At 43.8% G+C, this 18,084-nt stretch overlaps 1 protein-coding gene across 6 annotated transcripts in view; it reads left to right on the top strand.

The window, feature by feature from the left end:
- The window catches only part of PDE4D (phosphodiesterase 4D), a 611,966-nt gene that overhangs the window by 241,480 nt on the left and 352,402 nt on the right, over nucleotides 1-18,084 (top strand). The window contains exon 1 of one of the 6 annotated variants that reach the window (XM_083703502.1): nucleotides 12,115-15,887. The exons of 4 other annotated variants lie outside the window; for them this stretch is intronic. In XM_083703502.1, the coding sequence (XP_083559628.1) occupies nucleotides 15,619-15,887 (269 nt within the window). In that variant the 5' untranslated portion in view covers nucleotides 12,115-15,618. Of the gene's footprint in view, nucleotides 1-12,114; nucleotides 15,888-18,084 lie in introns of those variants that run through there. One more of the 6 variants, XM_083703506.1, reaches the window with a different exon arrangement.

Here is an 18,084-nt window from a genome sequence, read left to right on the forward strand (position 1 = left end):
TTCCGTCTTTTTTTAGGAGGTTAAGATGTGTAGGTTCCCTTGTCAAAATATTGTTCATGTGCCATCTGCCTGCAACAGATATGCATGAGAGCCAGTATAGTGGAGCTGGAACTTGGAACAAGGAGAGCTGGTTGGCTATAATGCTCACTAGTTAACTTTGGGCTCATCCTGACCCAGGCCATACGGTTGTTGCAAGAACTGAATGGGGAATTGCAGTGTATGGAGGGAGAGGGAGGGGAGAGAAGCCATGTATGCCTTGCTGAGCAACTTGGACAAGAGGTGTCCTGGACCCCTGGCCTACCTGGCAGCAAGTCAGTGTGTCAAGTCCAAAGTTCAAATCTGAGGTCAATCCACACAAGTCCAAAGTCTAAAGGTCAGGAAATGCAGTCCAGGGTCAATCCAAATAGCCAACTCTGAAGTCCAGCAGTCAGGATCCAAACCCAAAGCACAGTCCCACAGAGGTCCAGGAGCATCCAAGTCAAGGTCCTAAAATATGGGCAGTTGAGCAGACACAGCACCTCAGTTCTGCTTCTCTTTTGTACTTCACACACTGATTTCAGCATCTGGGCTTGATGAGGCATGTGACCCTCACCTGTTCCAAGCCTGCTCTAGCTGAGGAATCACACACCCTCTCCCAGAGCTAGCAAGCCCCACCTGGCCAGCCAGGGAGCCGGGCTGTGGGTCCTTGCCTGCCTCAGGCTTCTAGAAGGCATGTCAGGAAGAACCTTCTGACACTATGTGCTGTTTGACAGTCGAACAGTTTGGATGGCCATCTGTCGTGGGTGCTTTTGTTGAGATTCCTGCAATTCAGGTGGTTGGACTAGATAACACTCAGGTTATGTACAACCCAAATCTACAATTCTATGATTCCACATCAGCTTCAGGAATAGGAGTTTGGGGTATTTGTGTGTGTGTGCAATACATCCTTATTGTGCTAATGAAAAGCTAGCCAACTGAAATCAGTGGGGTAAACAACCTCACTGTGTTTTAAGCCACTAATGTGTATATTAGACTAAAAGTTCAGAGCTGAGACCAGAAATGCAGGATCAATTAGACCAGGAGCTTGAGCTCTCCCAGCAGAATGCTTTTTTCATCTAGTAGTGGGGCTGAGACCACCTGCTCAAGAGACAGATGTCCTAAGGATCCTTGGACCCCAAGTGAGATGTTATTATGAGGCCATTATCATCTCACCCAGTTTTCTTCCTATCACCACCATTTATGATCTATGGGTTCTATAATTTCTGTCTTAATGGGATTTTTGCAGCTTATCATCTTGATTTCACCTCGTACCGCCCTGTGTTTCTAGAGACAGACCCTCCTTCTCCAAGCAATATCTCTTCGGAGCACAGCCACTGCATGAATGAAGCAAAAAATTTGCTGCATTAAAGTTTCATTTCCCCCCCTGGTTGACCGCTAGAGGGAGTATTCCACCTTGCAATACCAACAAATGCATGTGGCAATTTACTTTGCCAATTACTAGCTTTTCTCACCTATTGCAGATGGATGCATGACAACTTTTCAGTCCTTTAAAGTTGCATGCAGCTATGTAAAACCATCTAGATCTGTGCCTGCAGTTCCGTAGTAGCCCTGCAATAAGTTACTCTCATGTATTATTTCTGTTTATTTATAGATATGGAAACTCCCTAACCTTTGGAACAAGGTGATTGTTATCATTAGTATTCTGGCCCCTACGTGCTGTGAGGTGTTCTAAAAATGTTTCCCCTGAGCATTCCCTGAGTTTTCTGCAAATGTCAGGTTGGTGTTTTATTGAGCCTGTGTTCAACAACATGTACATGACACAATTATAGTGTTTCTGTGGCAGGCCTATTCTGCTTTGCTAGTTTGTCCTGCAGTGCTTCCCCAATGCTAAGCCATTGTTGCTGTCTGGAGGGGCTATGGGGCAATGGAAGCGGGACAAAACCAAAACAGAAAATTTGTGGCATGAAAAGTTAAGAGGATTTGAGCAGGAAATTCCAGGATGTGCACTGATTGGAAATGAAGTCATGGCTGCCCCAAAACTTCCATAGGCTCAAATAGTGTTGAAAGCAGGATCACAAGGTGGTATAGTAGTTGATATGTTGGACCGGGGCCTGGGTTCAAATCCCTGCTCAGCTCACTGGGGGCCTTGGGCCAGTCACAGTCTCTCAGCCTAACCCACCTCACAGGGATGTTGTGAAGATAAAATGGAGACAAAGAGAACCATTTGTGTCATCTTGAGCTTCTTGGAAGAACGGAGGGATATAAATGAGAGTTATGATTATCCCAATAGCATCACAATCACAAATGCATAATAAAAATGATGCCTGGAGGATCCCTAAGGCTTCTATGGCTGAAAGTATTTCCCCGATGCCTACCTTTTAAATTTTTCCAATGCAGCAGGAGATAAAGCAGCTATGGTTGCTCTCACTTGATTCCTCCCAGTTCTGTCACAGTCCCCACCTTCACTTGATGTATAACCTGGATATCTGTTTGCCACAGCAAGTAGGGAGTAGCAGGCAGCAGGAACCTCACTCCATGGGGAGGCTTATAGTCTAGCGTCCGGCTTGCAGAGATGATGCAAGTCCAGCCCCAAGCAGCAATAATCCTTCAGCATGTTTCCAGAATGCTGTGCCTGTTGGCTCATGTTTCAGGTGATTCCAGCTCAATACAAGCCATACTGTGAAAACACATCTGGAATCTGTGTGAATGTGGAATATGGACGTTGCAGATTTTTAAAGGTGTTTTTTTTACCATGCTTTTCCATCAGTAAGGCTCCCGGAACAGCTTATATAAAATCAGGAGAATCAATCATGATGATAAGGTCAATAAAACAATAAAAGCAGAGCAGATAATCATTTAGCAATAAAGCTGTATTAAAACCAAATCAGAAAAGCCTGGGCAAATAAAAAAAGGGGTTTGCCTGGCGCCAGAAAGAAAACAAACCCAGTCTGAGCCACCCTGGGGGAGCAATCTGAAGTCTGGACATCACTTCTACAGAAATCCTGCCTGCAGTTATCACATGCCTGACCTCTGGGCAAGAAATTCATAGAATAACAGGCAGGTTCATGTAAAGGTAAAGGGACCCCTGACCATTAGGTCCACTCATGACCGACTCTGGGGTTGCGGCGCTCATCTCGCTTTATTGGCCATTGGGTCATGTGGCCAGCATGACTGAGCTGCTTCTGGGGAACCAGAGTAGCACACGGAAATGCAGTTTACCTTCCCGCCCGAACGGTACCTATTTATCTACTTGCACTTTGCCGTGCTTTTGAACTGCTAGGTTGGCAGGAGCAGGGACTGAGCAACGGGAGCTCACCCCATCGCAGGGATTCAAATCGCCGACCTTCCGATCGGCAAGCCCTAGGCTCTGTGGTTTAACCTACAGCTCCACCCGCGTCCCTGCAGGTTCACATAAGAGGAGCTTTATGCAAGAAGATAGGAAGGTGTCTTGTACTGAACTGCCCCATTGGTCCACCTACACAGAAAAGCAGCAGCTCCCTGGGATTTCATACCCACAGATGTCAGGGATCAAACCTGGGATTTTCTGTATATCAGAGCTGTTACCCTTCCTCAGGGCCCTTCTTCAGGTACAACACCTGCCAAGATGATTACCAGGTGTATGAGAAGCACCCATTTCACAATGCGCAGTCCACAGGGGAGCACCCTCTCTCTGCCAGGAGAGAGACAGGTTGTATCTTGCTATATGGTTGAACTGATGGCTCACAGAGGGCTCCCCCCCTTCCATTGCTCCATCTGTTTCTCCCCACCCTCCATTTTTTATCCTCCTCTCTTTCAATGCTCCCAGGCTAGGTCAAGGCAGCTATGAGAGGCATTTGGTTTGCTCCAGAAGGGCTGTTCTTGTGTTCACAACAGCTACAGCTTTTCCCATTCCCCACGGTGCTCTCCTTTAAGTCGTGACTTTCTTGTAGCTGGGGGGGGGGGCACGCACACTGTGCTTTGCGCAGACCTGTGAGTGCAGTTACCCGCTTCAGTGGCATGAAGAGGCAGGCTCCTCTTCCGTTGCCCAGGGAAGTGCATTATTTCCACGGCTGCTCTGTGTGCTTGTCCATTCGGAGCTCAGCGATGAATCATCCTGTGTTTGGGAACGAGGAGATGGCTCTCTTATTTTACTTGGCTTGTGAGAATTGCCTTTCAACAACAGCGCCAGCTCCGTATGCCTCTGAAATAAATGGCATGCAGAGCATGACTTGGGGTCACTGTCTTCTCCTAGCCTTGAAGCTCAGGAAGCTGGGCTTTTGTAGCTCCCTTTCCATGCTGCTGCTTTCACCTTGCCTCGTGTGGTCCAATGACAAGCCCAGGTAACTGAGTCATTGGGTAGCTTTCTCTCTGTGTGCATGTCTTGTTTTCTCTTCCTTGACCTCAGGAAAATGATTATGTAAAGGCCTTTTGAATCTTCCCAAAAACTCAAGGGCCAAGTGCAATGTCACTTTAGCGCAGTTTCCCATTGGACAGTTAGGCTTCTTCTGATCCCAGCTTAGGCTTCGTGGAGCACAATTACAAAATCAACAACAGATTCTGTATGGTGGTTCATCTCTGAGGCTTTGCTACTGTCGTAATTTACTGAAACGCCATGGGGCGCCTCTTGTGTTATATAGGGGAGACCTGCAACATTTTGAGCGCTGCTGCTCAGGGTTCCAACAAGCCAGCTGTGCCCTCCATCCCATCCACATTCTTTGCTTCCCTCAACAGCCATTCAGCATTCTGTAGCCACTGAGCATGCTCAGACTTTATTGGACTGTGTTTTGGGGGGGAGTGTGTGTATTTGCTGGGCTGGCTATGGCTGATGGGAGTTGTAGCCCAAAATACTCGGAGGGGACCAGTATGGCAAAGGCTGCTGAGGTAGATAGACGGGTAGATATTTGTACACCTGCAAACCTTGGGCTCCCACCCAGTCTGTGGACATCTCCACCTAGTGTGTGTGATGGTGCTTGTTTTAGCTGCATAAGGATCCATATGTGGGAGATCCATTTTGCTATAGGTTTAAGCGATGAAATTCGAAAAGAATGATTAGACATGACAGGGCAACCACATGTATGTTTTATGGGGTGGTCATTTTGTCACATAATAATAATAATAATAATAATAATAATAATAATAATAATAATTTATTATTTATACCCCGCCCATCTGGCTGGGTTTCCCCAGCCACTCTGGACGCCTTCCAACAAAACACTAAAATACAATAACCTATTAAACATTAAAAACTTCCCTAAACAGGGCTGCCTTTAGATGTCTTCTAAAGGTTCGGTAGTTATTTTTCTCTTTGACATCTGGTGGGAGGGCTTTCCACAGGGCGGGTGCCATTACCGAGAAGGCCCTCTGCCTGGTTCCCTGTAACTTGGCTTCTCTCAGCGAGGGAACCGCCAGAAGGCCCTCGGTGCTGGACCTCAGTGTTGGGGCAGAACGATGGAGGTGGAGACGCTCCTTCAGGTATACTGGACCGTGGCTGTTTAGGGCTTTAAAGGTCAGCACCAACACTTTGAATTGTGCTCGGAAACGTACTGGGAGCCAATGTAGGTCTTTCAAGACCGGTGTTATATGGTCTCGGAGGCCGCTCCCAGTCACCAGTCTAGCTGCCGCATTCTGGATTAGTCCAATTGCCGCATTGCAGTAGTCCAAGCGAGAGATAACCAGAGCATGCACCACTCTGGCAAGACAGTCCACAGGAATAGGATTGCATAGGGGAGATGCACAAAACCTGTCCCCTCCTCTGCCTTAACTCACAAGCACTCAGTTTGTTTAGGAAGTACACACAAAAGCACACTGTAGACTGGCTCACAGTCAGCCCTTGAGCCAGCCAGAAGCAAACTGCACAAAGCAACGAAGCACAACAAACTATGGCAGGGACGGCGGTGTGTTTCATTCCCCACTCCCCTATTTTTTTTTTTATTTAAAGATTGGCCACCCATCTACACGTACACCCACAGCTCCACTCCTGCTTTATATGTGACTTGGGCAGACAGAAACATAGCTTACCCCCATATCTAGTTTCTCCTTTCGCCTGCCATCTGACAAGGCCTTCAATTTATCTTGCACCCAGAAACAGATTTTTGAGATGCTACTGGGGGTGGGAGTGCTCATGATGAAGTCTTGGGCAGTAATTGGCTAGAAGTGCCTTTATGTTAAAGAGAAAAATACAGGAAGTTAGATCAAAGGCCTTTCTAGCTAACCCAACATGCTGGACTCACACTGGCCAAATAGATGCCATTGGAAAGCCCCCAAAGAGGACATCGTGTGCAACAGCACTCTCCCATTTGTGTTCCCCAGCAACTGATATTGGAGGTATACATGGTCATCATGACTTAGTAGCTGTTGATAGCCTTTCCTGCCATTTGTTTTCCATGAAATTGCCTAATCACCTCTTAAAGTCATCCAAGGTGATGGTCATCCATAACCACATCTTGTGTTTGCGAATTCAGTAATTTAACGACGAATAAGTATTTACTTTTGTCTACCCTGAAGTTCAGTGTCAGATTGCCACTGGAGCTATAATGAGGAGATTTCTGAAACCAAGTCAAATACGCAAGCATCATTCACAGCTACAAAACAGAGTTGCTTAGTTAGGTAGATTATTCCTTTCAGATACATACAGTGGTGCCCCACAAGACGAATGCCTTGCAAAACGAAAAACGCACAAGACGAAAGGGTTTTTCGGTTTTTGCGTCGCTTCGCAAGACGATTTTCCCTATGGGCTTGCTTCGCAAGACGAAAACGTCTTGCGAGTTTGTTTGCTTTTTTCCTAAAGCTGCTTGAAGAGGCGCAGTTGCGACGGACCGTGCTTCGCAAGACGAAAAACCGCGCAAGACGAAAAGACTCGTGGAACGAATTAATTTTGTCTTGCGAGGCACCACTGTATTTGGACACCCACCTCTCAATCAGTTGGCATAGTTTTATATTCAAACACAGTTGGAAGGGAGGAATAATGCATTGCTAAATGTGCTTTATAACTCTTCTTCCTTCAATAACTCCTTTTTTAAAAATACTCATTAATATTAGTAGCCTAATTTCCCACTTAGAATTTAAAGGAAGTTGCCTTCCTGCTGGAAATACTGTATCTCTAAGTTGTCATCTGGAAATTGAGGCCTATTTATGTTCCATAAATGCCAAATATACACACGACATAGTAGGATCTTTAGATCCTTTTAAAAAAATTGAAACCAGAGCTGCATAGCTGCGCCCGAGAAAAATGGGACCTTCATGGTAATACACTTTCCACAGAGCAGATTTAAAATGTTAAGTCTAAAAATAGAATTGTCCATGAAAATGACTGATAAACATCTGATCTAAAACTCTAGCTAGGTCTGCAAATAATTAAAACAATTTGATTGGAGAACCAGTGTAGGATAAGACTAGGAATCAAGAAGTTGCTGATTCTAAATCCGCCTCTGCCAATGAGATCACTACTGCACCTCTAAAAGCTATTCTTCCTTGGCCTCAAATTTCCATGCTGCAATGAGGACAACAGCCATACATGTTGCAGTGGGTACAACATGCAAGGCTGTTGCTAGATTCTTAAAGCACAAACCAATAGCACCAATCTGCATAAATGTACAGAGAGCCGATGGGCAAATTAGGATTGTGGTTGGCTGGAGAAGGGATGGAGAAATCTGTCCATTTCAGATTCTGTCTTTTTCTTATTTTTCCAATCATAAATTTGGTTCTCCACATTTCCACAGCAATTCACAAATTTCCTCTTGAAAATTCGTCAGCAGCCAATGCTAATTTATCATAATAAGCACATTTCCTGGTGCAGTTTTGACTAATATGTGCATTTTTGCAAGCATTTTCCACTAATATGATGCACTTTGGAGGTAATTTTCACCAATCAACGCATTTTTCCACACACTTCCCCCAATATATGCATTTTTTGGTATACATTATTTGGTTAGGGATGTGTATTGCAAAATTCAAAGAAGTAGAAACTTCAGAGGATATCTGTGCTTCAGTTTGTATCTTGGTTTGTGAAATATTGAAGTTATTAAATACCATAATTGAATAACTGAATCCCTAGGCTGGGGTCACACTGGTACTGTACCTTTTAGCATCCCTAGCTGTCTCCAAAGCATTAAAAAAAAAAAATTAAGTGGGGGAGGCACAGGAGATCTGGGTCTCAATAGACAGGACATTAGACCACCTCCAACAAACACCCTGTAAATATGAGAGAAGTACTTTGAACAGTGGAAAGCACTATATAAATTATAAGTACTATTCTGGTGAGCATTGATTTGATTAAATAAATATATTTCAAACATTTCCCGAATGCAAGCGTTCTATGTAAATATGCTCATGAGTTTTTATGGTGCATCACGTGGTGCTAGCAATCAGCAAATTACTTTGACCAGCATAAATATACTGGCTGGCATTCCAGTCCTTTGTAACAACCTGCCTGCCTGAAACATTGATCAGCTGATTGACTGACTGGTTTGTGGCCTTAGCCAGTTCCGGGGACTCCTGCTCACAGGATTAAACAAATACACATAATAAAGCTATAATCCAGTACAGGATTAAATGCCTTTGCAATGCCTTGTTGCATTCTGGCACATTAGTTGGAATAGTCAGGAAGCAGGCCTCAGTAACATACAGTGTATTATGTGTCTGAATGTTTAATCCATTTCAAAACCTTGCTGTATTCACAAAGCTATTATACTGGAAAGGAGGGTGTGCTTCCAATCTTCTCTTCAACATGCTGAACCATGTCTGTGGTTTCACAACAAGTGCTCCATTTGCACCCAGACTGGTGTGGTGATTAGAGTGTTGGACTGGGACCTGGGAGGCCAGAGTCCCTACTCTGCCATGAAGGTTGCTCAGTGACCGTGGGCCACTCTCAGCCTAGCCTACAATACAGAATTGTTGTGAGGATAAAATGGGGAGCAGAGAAAACCACATATGTCCCATTCGGGTGTTTGGATATAAATGTAACAATTAAATAAACTTTGGAATCAGAGATCCCATTGAAATCGATGGTAGAAGTTAATCATGCCTTAAATTAATTCAGTGATTTCAGTAGGAATTAAGTTAACTAACTTAGCCAGGATCCATCTTATATTCGCTGACTAAACTACATATATAAAAATGGGGGAAGAGGCATTGTTTTTTGTATTGTTTTGTTAATCGAACTATGCTATGAATATTCTAGTGTATGTTCAGTCATAAGTGAGTTAAAGCAGTTTGTGTTTGCGGGGGCAGAGCCCACAAAATGAAGCTGTGTGAAATTGAAATCCAATCCAATAGTGAACTCAGGTCTCTTTGGTGGGGCAAATGGGTAGGTGGGGTTGAAGGGGTGAGTCAATGTGTTCACACATATATTCATAGCATTCGCTTTATGATGAGTTTATGACATTGTTTGAAGAAGCCAAGGCCCAGATGACCAAAAAGTGGATCATGTAATTCATCTAAGAGCCCAAGATGGTCAGCTGGCATTTGAATGTGGCAATGGCTTTTATAAGTCAATAAAAGGCTGAATAAGAGGGTATTAAAATTTTTGTTCTAACCTGGCTGTTCCTTCAGCCTAATTCTGACAGCCCTTGCTGCAGGAAGAAGAGCTAGAGTCAGAGGGGAAGGACATGATCTTGTTGTTGAGATCTAGACACCACCTCCATAACGTATGTGTAAATGTGCAGCGGTCTCATAAAGTGAGTCTCATGAATAAGTTCACTCTGCCTAGTTGCCTAGTCTCTAATAGCTTAGAGAGGTGGGTATGGCAGCTATTGGGACGTCTTCATTGCTTCCATTCAGTTCTGCATCGTTTGCCTGGCTCATGACCCTTGGAATCCTGACTTTTGCTCCTAGTGCTTGCTATGAGCCAATACCATTATTGGCTCGAATAAAGTTTTCTTCCTTACTCTCACGTGACTCACACCCTCAGCAGCTGGTATTCATGGGGATACTTCCAGTGACAATGGAGGGAGAACATAGGGAGGAATTTGTCTAATCCTTCTTTTAGCCCATCATGACCTCTTGTGGGGCCAAATTCCATAGTTTACTATGCACTGTGTGAAGCGACATTTTGCAGTGATTTTTCCCATCGAGGTCACGTTTAACTGGTGCTGCTAACATGGTAGAGAACCCCACATCTGTGTGTTCCACCCGCTTGCAGCCTACATGGCTCTTTCTGCATGTGAGCATGTATATGGAATGGAAATGGTTGGCATAAAGAAGCTAGAACGGAAAAATGTCTGTGTGCGCTGAGCTCTTAGGGCAGGGCATGTGGATCTGGAAATGCAGCAGTAAAAAAGCCACATACTGTGCTAATAGCCAAGAAAGTGTTTGTTTTGTAGCAACTGAGCAGAGCCACTGCTGATGACATAGCCATGTTTGCTTTTTCAGGGGAACAGCAGTCATTTGCATCTGTCTCTTTATGCCCTTAGAAGAAAAAAGGGTGAAAGCTACACAAAGCCCAGGGTGCAATGAATGAATATTATTTTCATTGCAAGGCATGTTTGGCTTGTAAAGGCCAGGGGGGAAAGTTGCCTACGCAAATCACATTGCAAGGATTTTTTTCAGAGCCTAAGGTAAACATTCTGTGTTTAAATTGTCGATTGCTCATTGTGCAATGCTAGAAGAACTACTTGAAATTCAAGTTAAACTTTCACTTCCTCTTAGGGTGGACACAGCTTAGATCCATAACCCTTTGTCCTGGCAGAATCCTGCTCTCGTCTCAATTGCTATCTGAGTGAATTTAACTTGGGAGTTTAATGGTATGTTATAAAATTTTCAGCATTGACATGAATAAGTAGATAAGGCTTATGTATTCGCCAGACTTTACAGTTCTTCAGATTTGTGATGATAAGCCACTAATGATTAATGGTGCTGTCATATACAATTGGCTAATATAGCAATATATATATATACTTTCCATGGCTGTGTTATAACATTGTCAGGCTTTTAAATACACCAGCGATGATTTTTAATAAATACCAAGAGGATGTTTGCAATTAAAATTCAAACAAAGGACATTTTCTTCTTTTTCAACTTTGCTTTTTCTGGCAAGTAGATGAGTGTTAATGAAGGAACCTCCAACCAAAATTGGCTAGGACACGTCTTTCTCTGTTCAGAAATATATATTTATATATTCTTCTCACCCCAATGAAGACATATTATTTCAATATTTATTTATACTGGAACCTCCCAGTGTAGTATTATTATTATTATTATTATTATTATTATTATTATTTCCTTGCTAAACTTCTGCTGCTACTAATTTCCTCTTTCTAGGAAAGGAGCTCTTTAAACATGCCCCCCAACATGCAAGTTGATGGTTTGGTGGCTTGTATGTTGCTGCGTATGGATGGATGGATGCTGCTGCTGGTATGATAGAATGTTTAAGACCTAGTAGCAAGTTGAAGACCAGATCATTCCTTAGGCTAGCGGCACTACCTATGGTGATGTAAACAGCAGCTGACCTCGGGAACTGAAGTAGGTTGCAATGCCTGGCAGACGCCATCACCTGCAGTTCAGCTGAAAAGGCTATGCTTTATGAGGGGGTGAAAGGAGGCCTCATTCCCATCTGCATTTTCACCACCAGAGGCAGTCATGGGATCCAATGATAGGACACGTGTCTGGACAACACTCCCTGATCCTGCGGGAGTTGCTAAGCTCATGTAGTTCACAGAATCAGATTGGAAGCCTTTTCTGGGGCTGGTCCTATCATTAGGCAAAGTGAGATGATTGCCTCAGGTGGCAGATGCTGAAAGAGGGAAACAGCAGAGGAAGCTCCCCCAGCCATTCCCCTCTCTCTTGAAGAAGATGCACCTTCTTGTCCTCCACCTCAGGAAGCAAACTATACTGGCCTGGCCCTGGCCTTTTCTGTTGCCTTGGCAACATCACTTGCTTGACACTGACTTGGCAACCCACAATACAAGCCTTACTAGTGAGTTGCTTCCAACCAAACCACTTGAGAAATCATAGCCTCAACAAGAAACAAGATGGATTTACTGTAAAATGATAATAATGAAAGAAGAAGTAGCAGCAACAACTGGTAATTTGTTGAGATTTAAATGTTATTGATCAAATGTCAATTTTCAAGGCAATAGATATCCATGTTCTTTAAGTACTTTGGTACAATAAATAACACATTTTTTGCATTTTTTGAAATACTTGTTATGATTGCAATTGTCTGCATCATTTTCATACAATTTTAATACTAAACTATTATATCCAGTTACAAGAAACAAAATGGCATCTGGAATTTGGTTCTTATTACAAAATAGTTTATGCATGAATTTGATACTGACATGAGGGAGACTGCAGTCCTTTACACACTTACTTAGGAGAAAGTCTCACTGAAATCAATACTCTCAATTGACATGCACAGAATAGTAACTATCTGGTTCAGCACATATAGTCCAGAAAAGTCTGGATCCATAGGAGTAGTAGTAGTAGTAGTAGTAGTAAAGTTAATCTTACATTAAATAAATATCCTCTAGTAAATAATAGTTTGGGAGAACTAAAGACCAAGTTAGATGTGATTTCAGTAGATCTGTAATCTGATCCCCTCTACAACTTTTGAAAATGATAAATGCACCTCTTTCATAAATGAAAAGTACTATATAAATACCACTACTGCTGCTGCTGCTCTTATTGCTAATGATAAACAGCACTTTACATTGATGTAATAAGAAAATGCTGTACATGCTGAGGTTGAAGAGCTCATGGTTACCTTCACTGACCTCCAAAGCAGAAAAGTAATGGTGTTTATAAAAGCTTTTCCCTTTCCTGTGTAGCTAGGCAGCACTGGGTGCAGTTCTGAGAAATGAAGCCCTGAAATTTCATTCAAACTTCTTGCTGAAAAATATACCCATCCATCAAAAATAGCCAAAAGCAGCTGAAGCATGCCCTTTATATAATAGCTTTGAGCAAAGATGGATCTCTTGTTCAAAATGAGATCTTAAAGAGGAAGAGACATGGTGATTACATTAACTTAATTACTCTGAGCCATTCTAAAACAATAATTGTAACATTTAAGAAATAGTTAATGGTAACGGGAAGCCACCAGCTTGGGAATTAGCGATATCTAATTAGATGGGTTGTACACAACATCCTGGCTTTTATGTTGGGCTTCTGAGGCACAGCAAGAGTTTCTCCTTTTTTTCTTTTCTGTCTTCAGGAGGCTGACTCAATATATTCTGGTGCTCCCGGTGGAAAACCTGTTGTTCTTTTATTTTGATTGTTCAAGAAAGCTTCCCAGTAGATTCCCCCCCCCCCATGAGTCAGATAAGAACGCAAGAAGAGTCTTGCTAAATCAGGCGGAGGGTCCGCCTTGTTTCAGAATCCTCAAGTGTCCAGTCCTAGGCATCCCAGAGTTTGAAGGCAGTAGTTGTCCCCTACTGTTGTCGGGTGCTTCAGATTCCTGCCTCCCACCCTTTTCAGTTCTGCGATATTGTTCTTTTAAATGAAGCAACTGGAAATGATCCCAAGCAGTTTCCCAACCCTGCTGTCCTTGATGACACCCCAATAACCCATCTCTTGAGAGGGCTGATTTGACTTCTTTGTGGCAAAGTCAAAAGTGCACTTTGATTAAACTTGGAGTAGTAGGGACGCGGGTGGCGCTGTGGTCTAAACCACAGAGCCTAGGACTTGCCAATCAGAAGGTTGGCTGTTCGAATCCCTGCGACGGGGTGAGCTCCCGTTGTTCGGTCCCAGCTCCTGCCAACCTAGCAGTTCAAAAGCACGTCAAAGTGCAAGTAGATAAATAGGTACCGCTCTGGCGGGAAGGTAAACCGTGTTTCCGTGCGCTGCTCTGGTTCGCCAGAAGCGGCTTAGTCATTCTGGCCACATGACCCGGAAGCTGTCTGCGGACAAACGCCGGCTCCCTCGGCCTATAGAGCGAGATGAGCGCCGCAACCCCAGAGTTGTCCACAACTGAACCTAACGGTCAGGAGTACCTTTACCTTTACCTAGTAAGGTAAATTAATCTGGGATGTTGAGCTAATAAGAAGAAATTCTGGTTCAGACTAATGGGTCATCTAGTCCCGCATCCTGTTCTCAGAATAGCCTACCAGATGACTTTGGGAAGGCCACAAGCAGAACATGAGAACAATAGCACTCTCTTCCCTTGTGATCCCCAGCAACTGGGGGCCAAAGGCATTCCACCTCTCCCACTGACAGTAATCTACAGCCACCAAGTAGTGCTGCAAGTTGGTTAGGGGGGGAAAGCCAGGTATCATTAGGGTTAAGAATTATTTGTTCAACTCAACAATGCCTAAAGATGATCACAGTAGAGTGGACCAAAGGGGTCAAAAGGATCTGGAAAGGCAAGCCACATTACCAAAATCACAGTAGTATAAATGTACCTGTTACCAAAAATATTATTCTTATTTTTAAATATTCCATTAGAACATGGAAGTGTCGTAATGGACAAATCACAAAATAATATTATGCAATTCAGCTGGAATGTCAAGCTCGATATTAGGAGAGAAGAAAAGAGTGGCACAATCCAGACAGATGTATAGAATGGCGAAGTTTGTGAATTACTGTATGGGAATCTACACTTTCAAGATGAGATGCAACCATATGTCTTGTTTTCACAAATTTAAGACTTTAGGATAATAATAATAAAGGAAGCATCCCTATTATAACTGTTCTTTGTACATGTACGATACAGTCTGATGTTTTGTTTAAATATCTATAGAGATACACACACGCTCACTTGGACAATTAAAAGCATTATATTTCATCTTGTATTTTTTTCTAATCAAATATTTGTTCGCCTTTGGGAAAGCTGGGATATGTGGATGCATTTGCTTATTTATTATTTATTTACTATTTGTTGTTTCTTTATTACACTTAATGCACGCCATCATGCAATAGCTTTAAAACATGAAATGCCAAGATACAGCACTCTAATAAAACAATGTACAATCCCCCCAAAAATGTTCTATTCAGCACAGGATAATTCCTAGTCATTAACCCAAGCTGCAATGCCATATAAATCACAGGAACTGAAAACAAGAAGAGCTGAAACAACCAGCAAAATGCAGTAGCTAACCCCCCGGCCCAAAAAATCTAACCAAAGCTCAGGTACTGTGGGGAGGAGGGTGGGACGGAAGTGCACCCTTGACATCCCCAGCCCCTCCCTTCAGAATGAGCAATAAACAGATGGAAATGATAGCCAAACATAACCAGCGTGCCAATGTTTAAGCCCTCCTCCCGGCCCTTTCTGTGTACATAATCAGGAGTCACTCTAGCAGCTGCAGTGCATTAGTTCCAGCAGTTTGACAGGCAGCCTCATTGCTCTGGCACAGGAGCTGTCGCTCCACGCTCTGCCTTCCTCTCTGTGTTCACTTGCAAGCAGAGCCGGCAGGAGTGAGCGGAGTCCGCCAGAGTGGACTGTCAGAGGAGTGGCAATGCCTACCAGCTTCATCGGAAGAGTTAGCCTGCTCTCTCCCTTTGCACTTCGTTATCTGGACAGAGACGCTCTGAGTGTAGGCAGAAGCATGCCGAAATCTGAATAGGCTGGATCGGAGTCGAAGCTCTGTATGGTTCCCCAGAACAAAATTAGCAGGAGGAAATACTTCTCTCTCTGTGTCTCTTTTAAAAAAGCAACAACTCCAGAGCAGCCAAAACAAATATCACGTTGCATTGTAGAGAGACTTCGCAAATATCAGTTGCTTTGGAAACATGGCTCAGCAAACAAGCCCAGACACCTTGACCGTACCTGAAGTGGATAATCCACATTGTCAAAATCCGTGGCTCAACGAGGATCTTGTGAAGACCCTGAGGGAAAACCTGTTGCAGCATGAGAAGCTCAAGACATCCAGGAAGTCTTCGTCTATTTCTCCTAAGCTGTCGCCTGTCATCTCCCCTCGAAATTCTCCAAGGCTCTTGCGCAGGATGCTTCTGAGCAGCAACATACCGAAACAGCGGCGGTTCACAGTGGCACATACCTGGTAAGAACAGGACTGTACCTGCCTCCTCTCTCCCCTGTCTCCAGGTTTGGAATTACATCTCATTTTGCATGGGTGGGGAAACATGAGCTGGAATTTTAATGGAAAATCCCTTTTAAAAAATCACAAGCAGAGTCACAGAAGAAGCCATGGGCATGTTTCCATATCTTTAAGAGCAGTAATAGATTAGGCAAGAGACCCAGTTCCCTTATGCTGAAGCTGCATCTGATATTGATTGAAATGAATGCCATTCCAGATAACAAAAGGAGAAGCCAGCAGGGCTGCACTGAGTTTTCTCATTTCTTTTCCCAAGTTCATCCTTGACCCTTCCTCCTTGCTCTGGACAGATTTAAGGGAGGAATGTGTGAAAAGAAAACATGGTCTGATTCACTGCTAAAAGTTGACTTAAATTCTCTTCCCTCTCCCCAGTTGTTGTATTGGGTGTGCATGGGGGAGATGGGGGACCCACATCAGAAGTAGATGGGTGTGGAGATGGTGAGCAAAACTGTACATCTCTCGGTCCTTGTATTGAAATAATTGCTGTGGGAAGTGAGAAAGGAGATATTTTGTTAGTGGAAGAGCCTTTTAGTTGCACTGTGATTATGAAATATGGGGGGGGGGTATTTGTGCATGAGTACAGTTGGATTAGAAGCAGACAGATGTTTTGCTCTGTTTTATCCATCTTTGTGCATTTCTTTCTTTTCTAGTAAAACCTGTTATTTAGGTGTTTCCCTGAGAATAGTCCATTGACTTTTGCACTGATCATTTCTTTCTTCTTTCTTTTTGCATAGTCTTGCTTTTTGTTGGCTACCTGTCATTCAAACATTTTCTTTTGACGAAAAAAATGAAATAAAATGTGGTGCCAAGCCAAGAATCGTGATGTCGTAGAAAAGGAAGAATGACAAGCCTAGAGTAGTTTTTTTAAAAAATTAATACAAATGTAATCATTTTAATTAAATGAAGAAGAGTGTTTTAGCCTAAAGGGCATGCACTGCTGTTGTATGACAGGTATGCACTGATTCATTACCTGAGGCTGCATGTCCAGAAAGGAAACTTAAGATGGAGATGGAAGAATACTTGTAGAAGCTAAGATTAAACTGCTACTTAATGGAAACATGTATTTCAATGAAGCGCAGATTTCAATGAGACATAGGGTTTTACCTTTGAAAGTGTAACTTGGCATGAAGCCAATAGGAAACGATGTGTGGCTTGTGGATAGAAAGTATTTAAGATTCAAGATGCATCAAGGGAAAGACTCAGAACTTACTATCAGGAGCTAACAGGGTTAGAACCCGGACTGCATTCTTCTTCCCACCACAGGTATCCTGTGTGTTGAGTCACCAGGGATCATCTCCCTAGCCAGTAAAGGATTTTCAGGTACTGCGATTTCACCAACCCTAGTTAGTCATTGGCCCACCTCAGCAGGAAGAGTTACAAAGGCTTTTTGTTCAGGATGGGATTTTACTTGGGCAGCGATAATTCCCTACCTTGGCTTGCTCTCTGCCTCAGACTCCCAGCTCTGATTCCTGGCTTCATCCCCACCCCTACACCCCCCTGTTATTTTGATCCCCAACTCCTGCTTCCCGGCTCCAACTCAATGGCTGCCTAAGACTCAATGATGGCACCCACCCATAGGAATATGCAGGGGCTGCCATCATGGGCCTGCAGGTCCAAAAGAACTTTGATATCTTTCACTGGCATCCAAGAGCAGCAGGTAAGGCAGCACAGGTAAGGCCCATTGCTCTCCTGGCTTCCCAACGTGGTGGGGTGCTGCTGCTTATTGAGAAAGGGTGCGGAGGGGCAAGGCACAGGAAGCTGGGCACAGGGTGGTGGTGCACATCATCATCAGCGTTGGATTGGCTCCACCACACCACAGTCCCCCCACGCCTCACCCCTCCACTCTTGATAAGCAGCAGAGATCATGTTGGGAAGCTTGAAGAGCAATGGAGCCTCGTCTGTATTGCCTCACTGTCTGCTTCTGGTACCTACAAAAATCTCTGAGTTTTGGGAGGATGCTGCTGGCATCTATGAAGTCACTTGTTCATGGAAGAAAGGGCTATTGATGGCTACTAACCATAATGGTTATGGGACACGGGTGGCGCTGTGGGTTAAACCACAAAGCCTAGGACTTGCTGATCAGAAGGTCGGCGGTTCGAATCCCCTTGACAGGGTGAGCTCCCGTTGCTCGGTCCCAGCTCCT

Source organism: Podarcis gaigeae (genome assembly GCF_964106915.1).
Source record: "Podarcis gaigeae genome assembly, chromosome: 11".
Lineage (NCBI taxonomy): Eukaryota > Metazoa > Chordata > Lepidosauria > Squamata > Lacertidae > Podarcis > Podarcis gaigeae.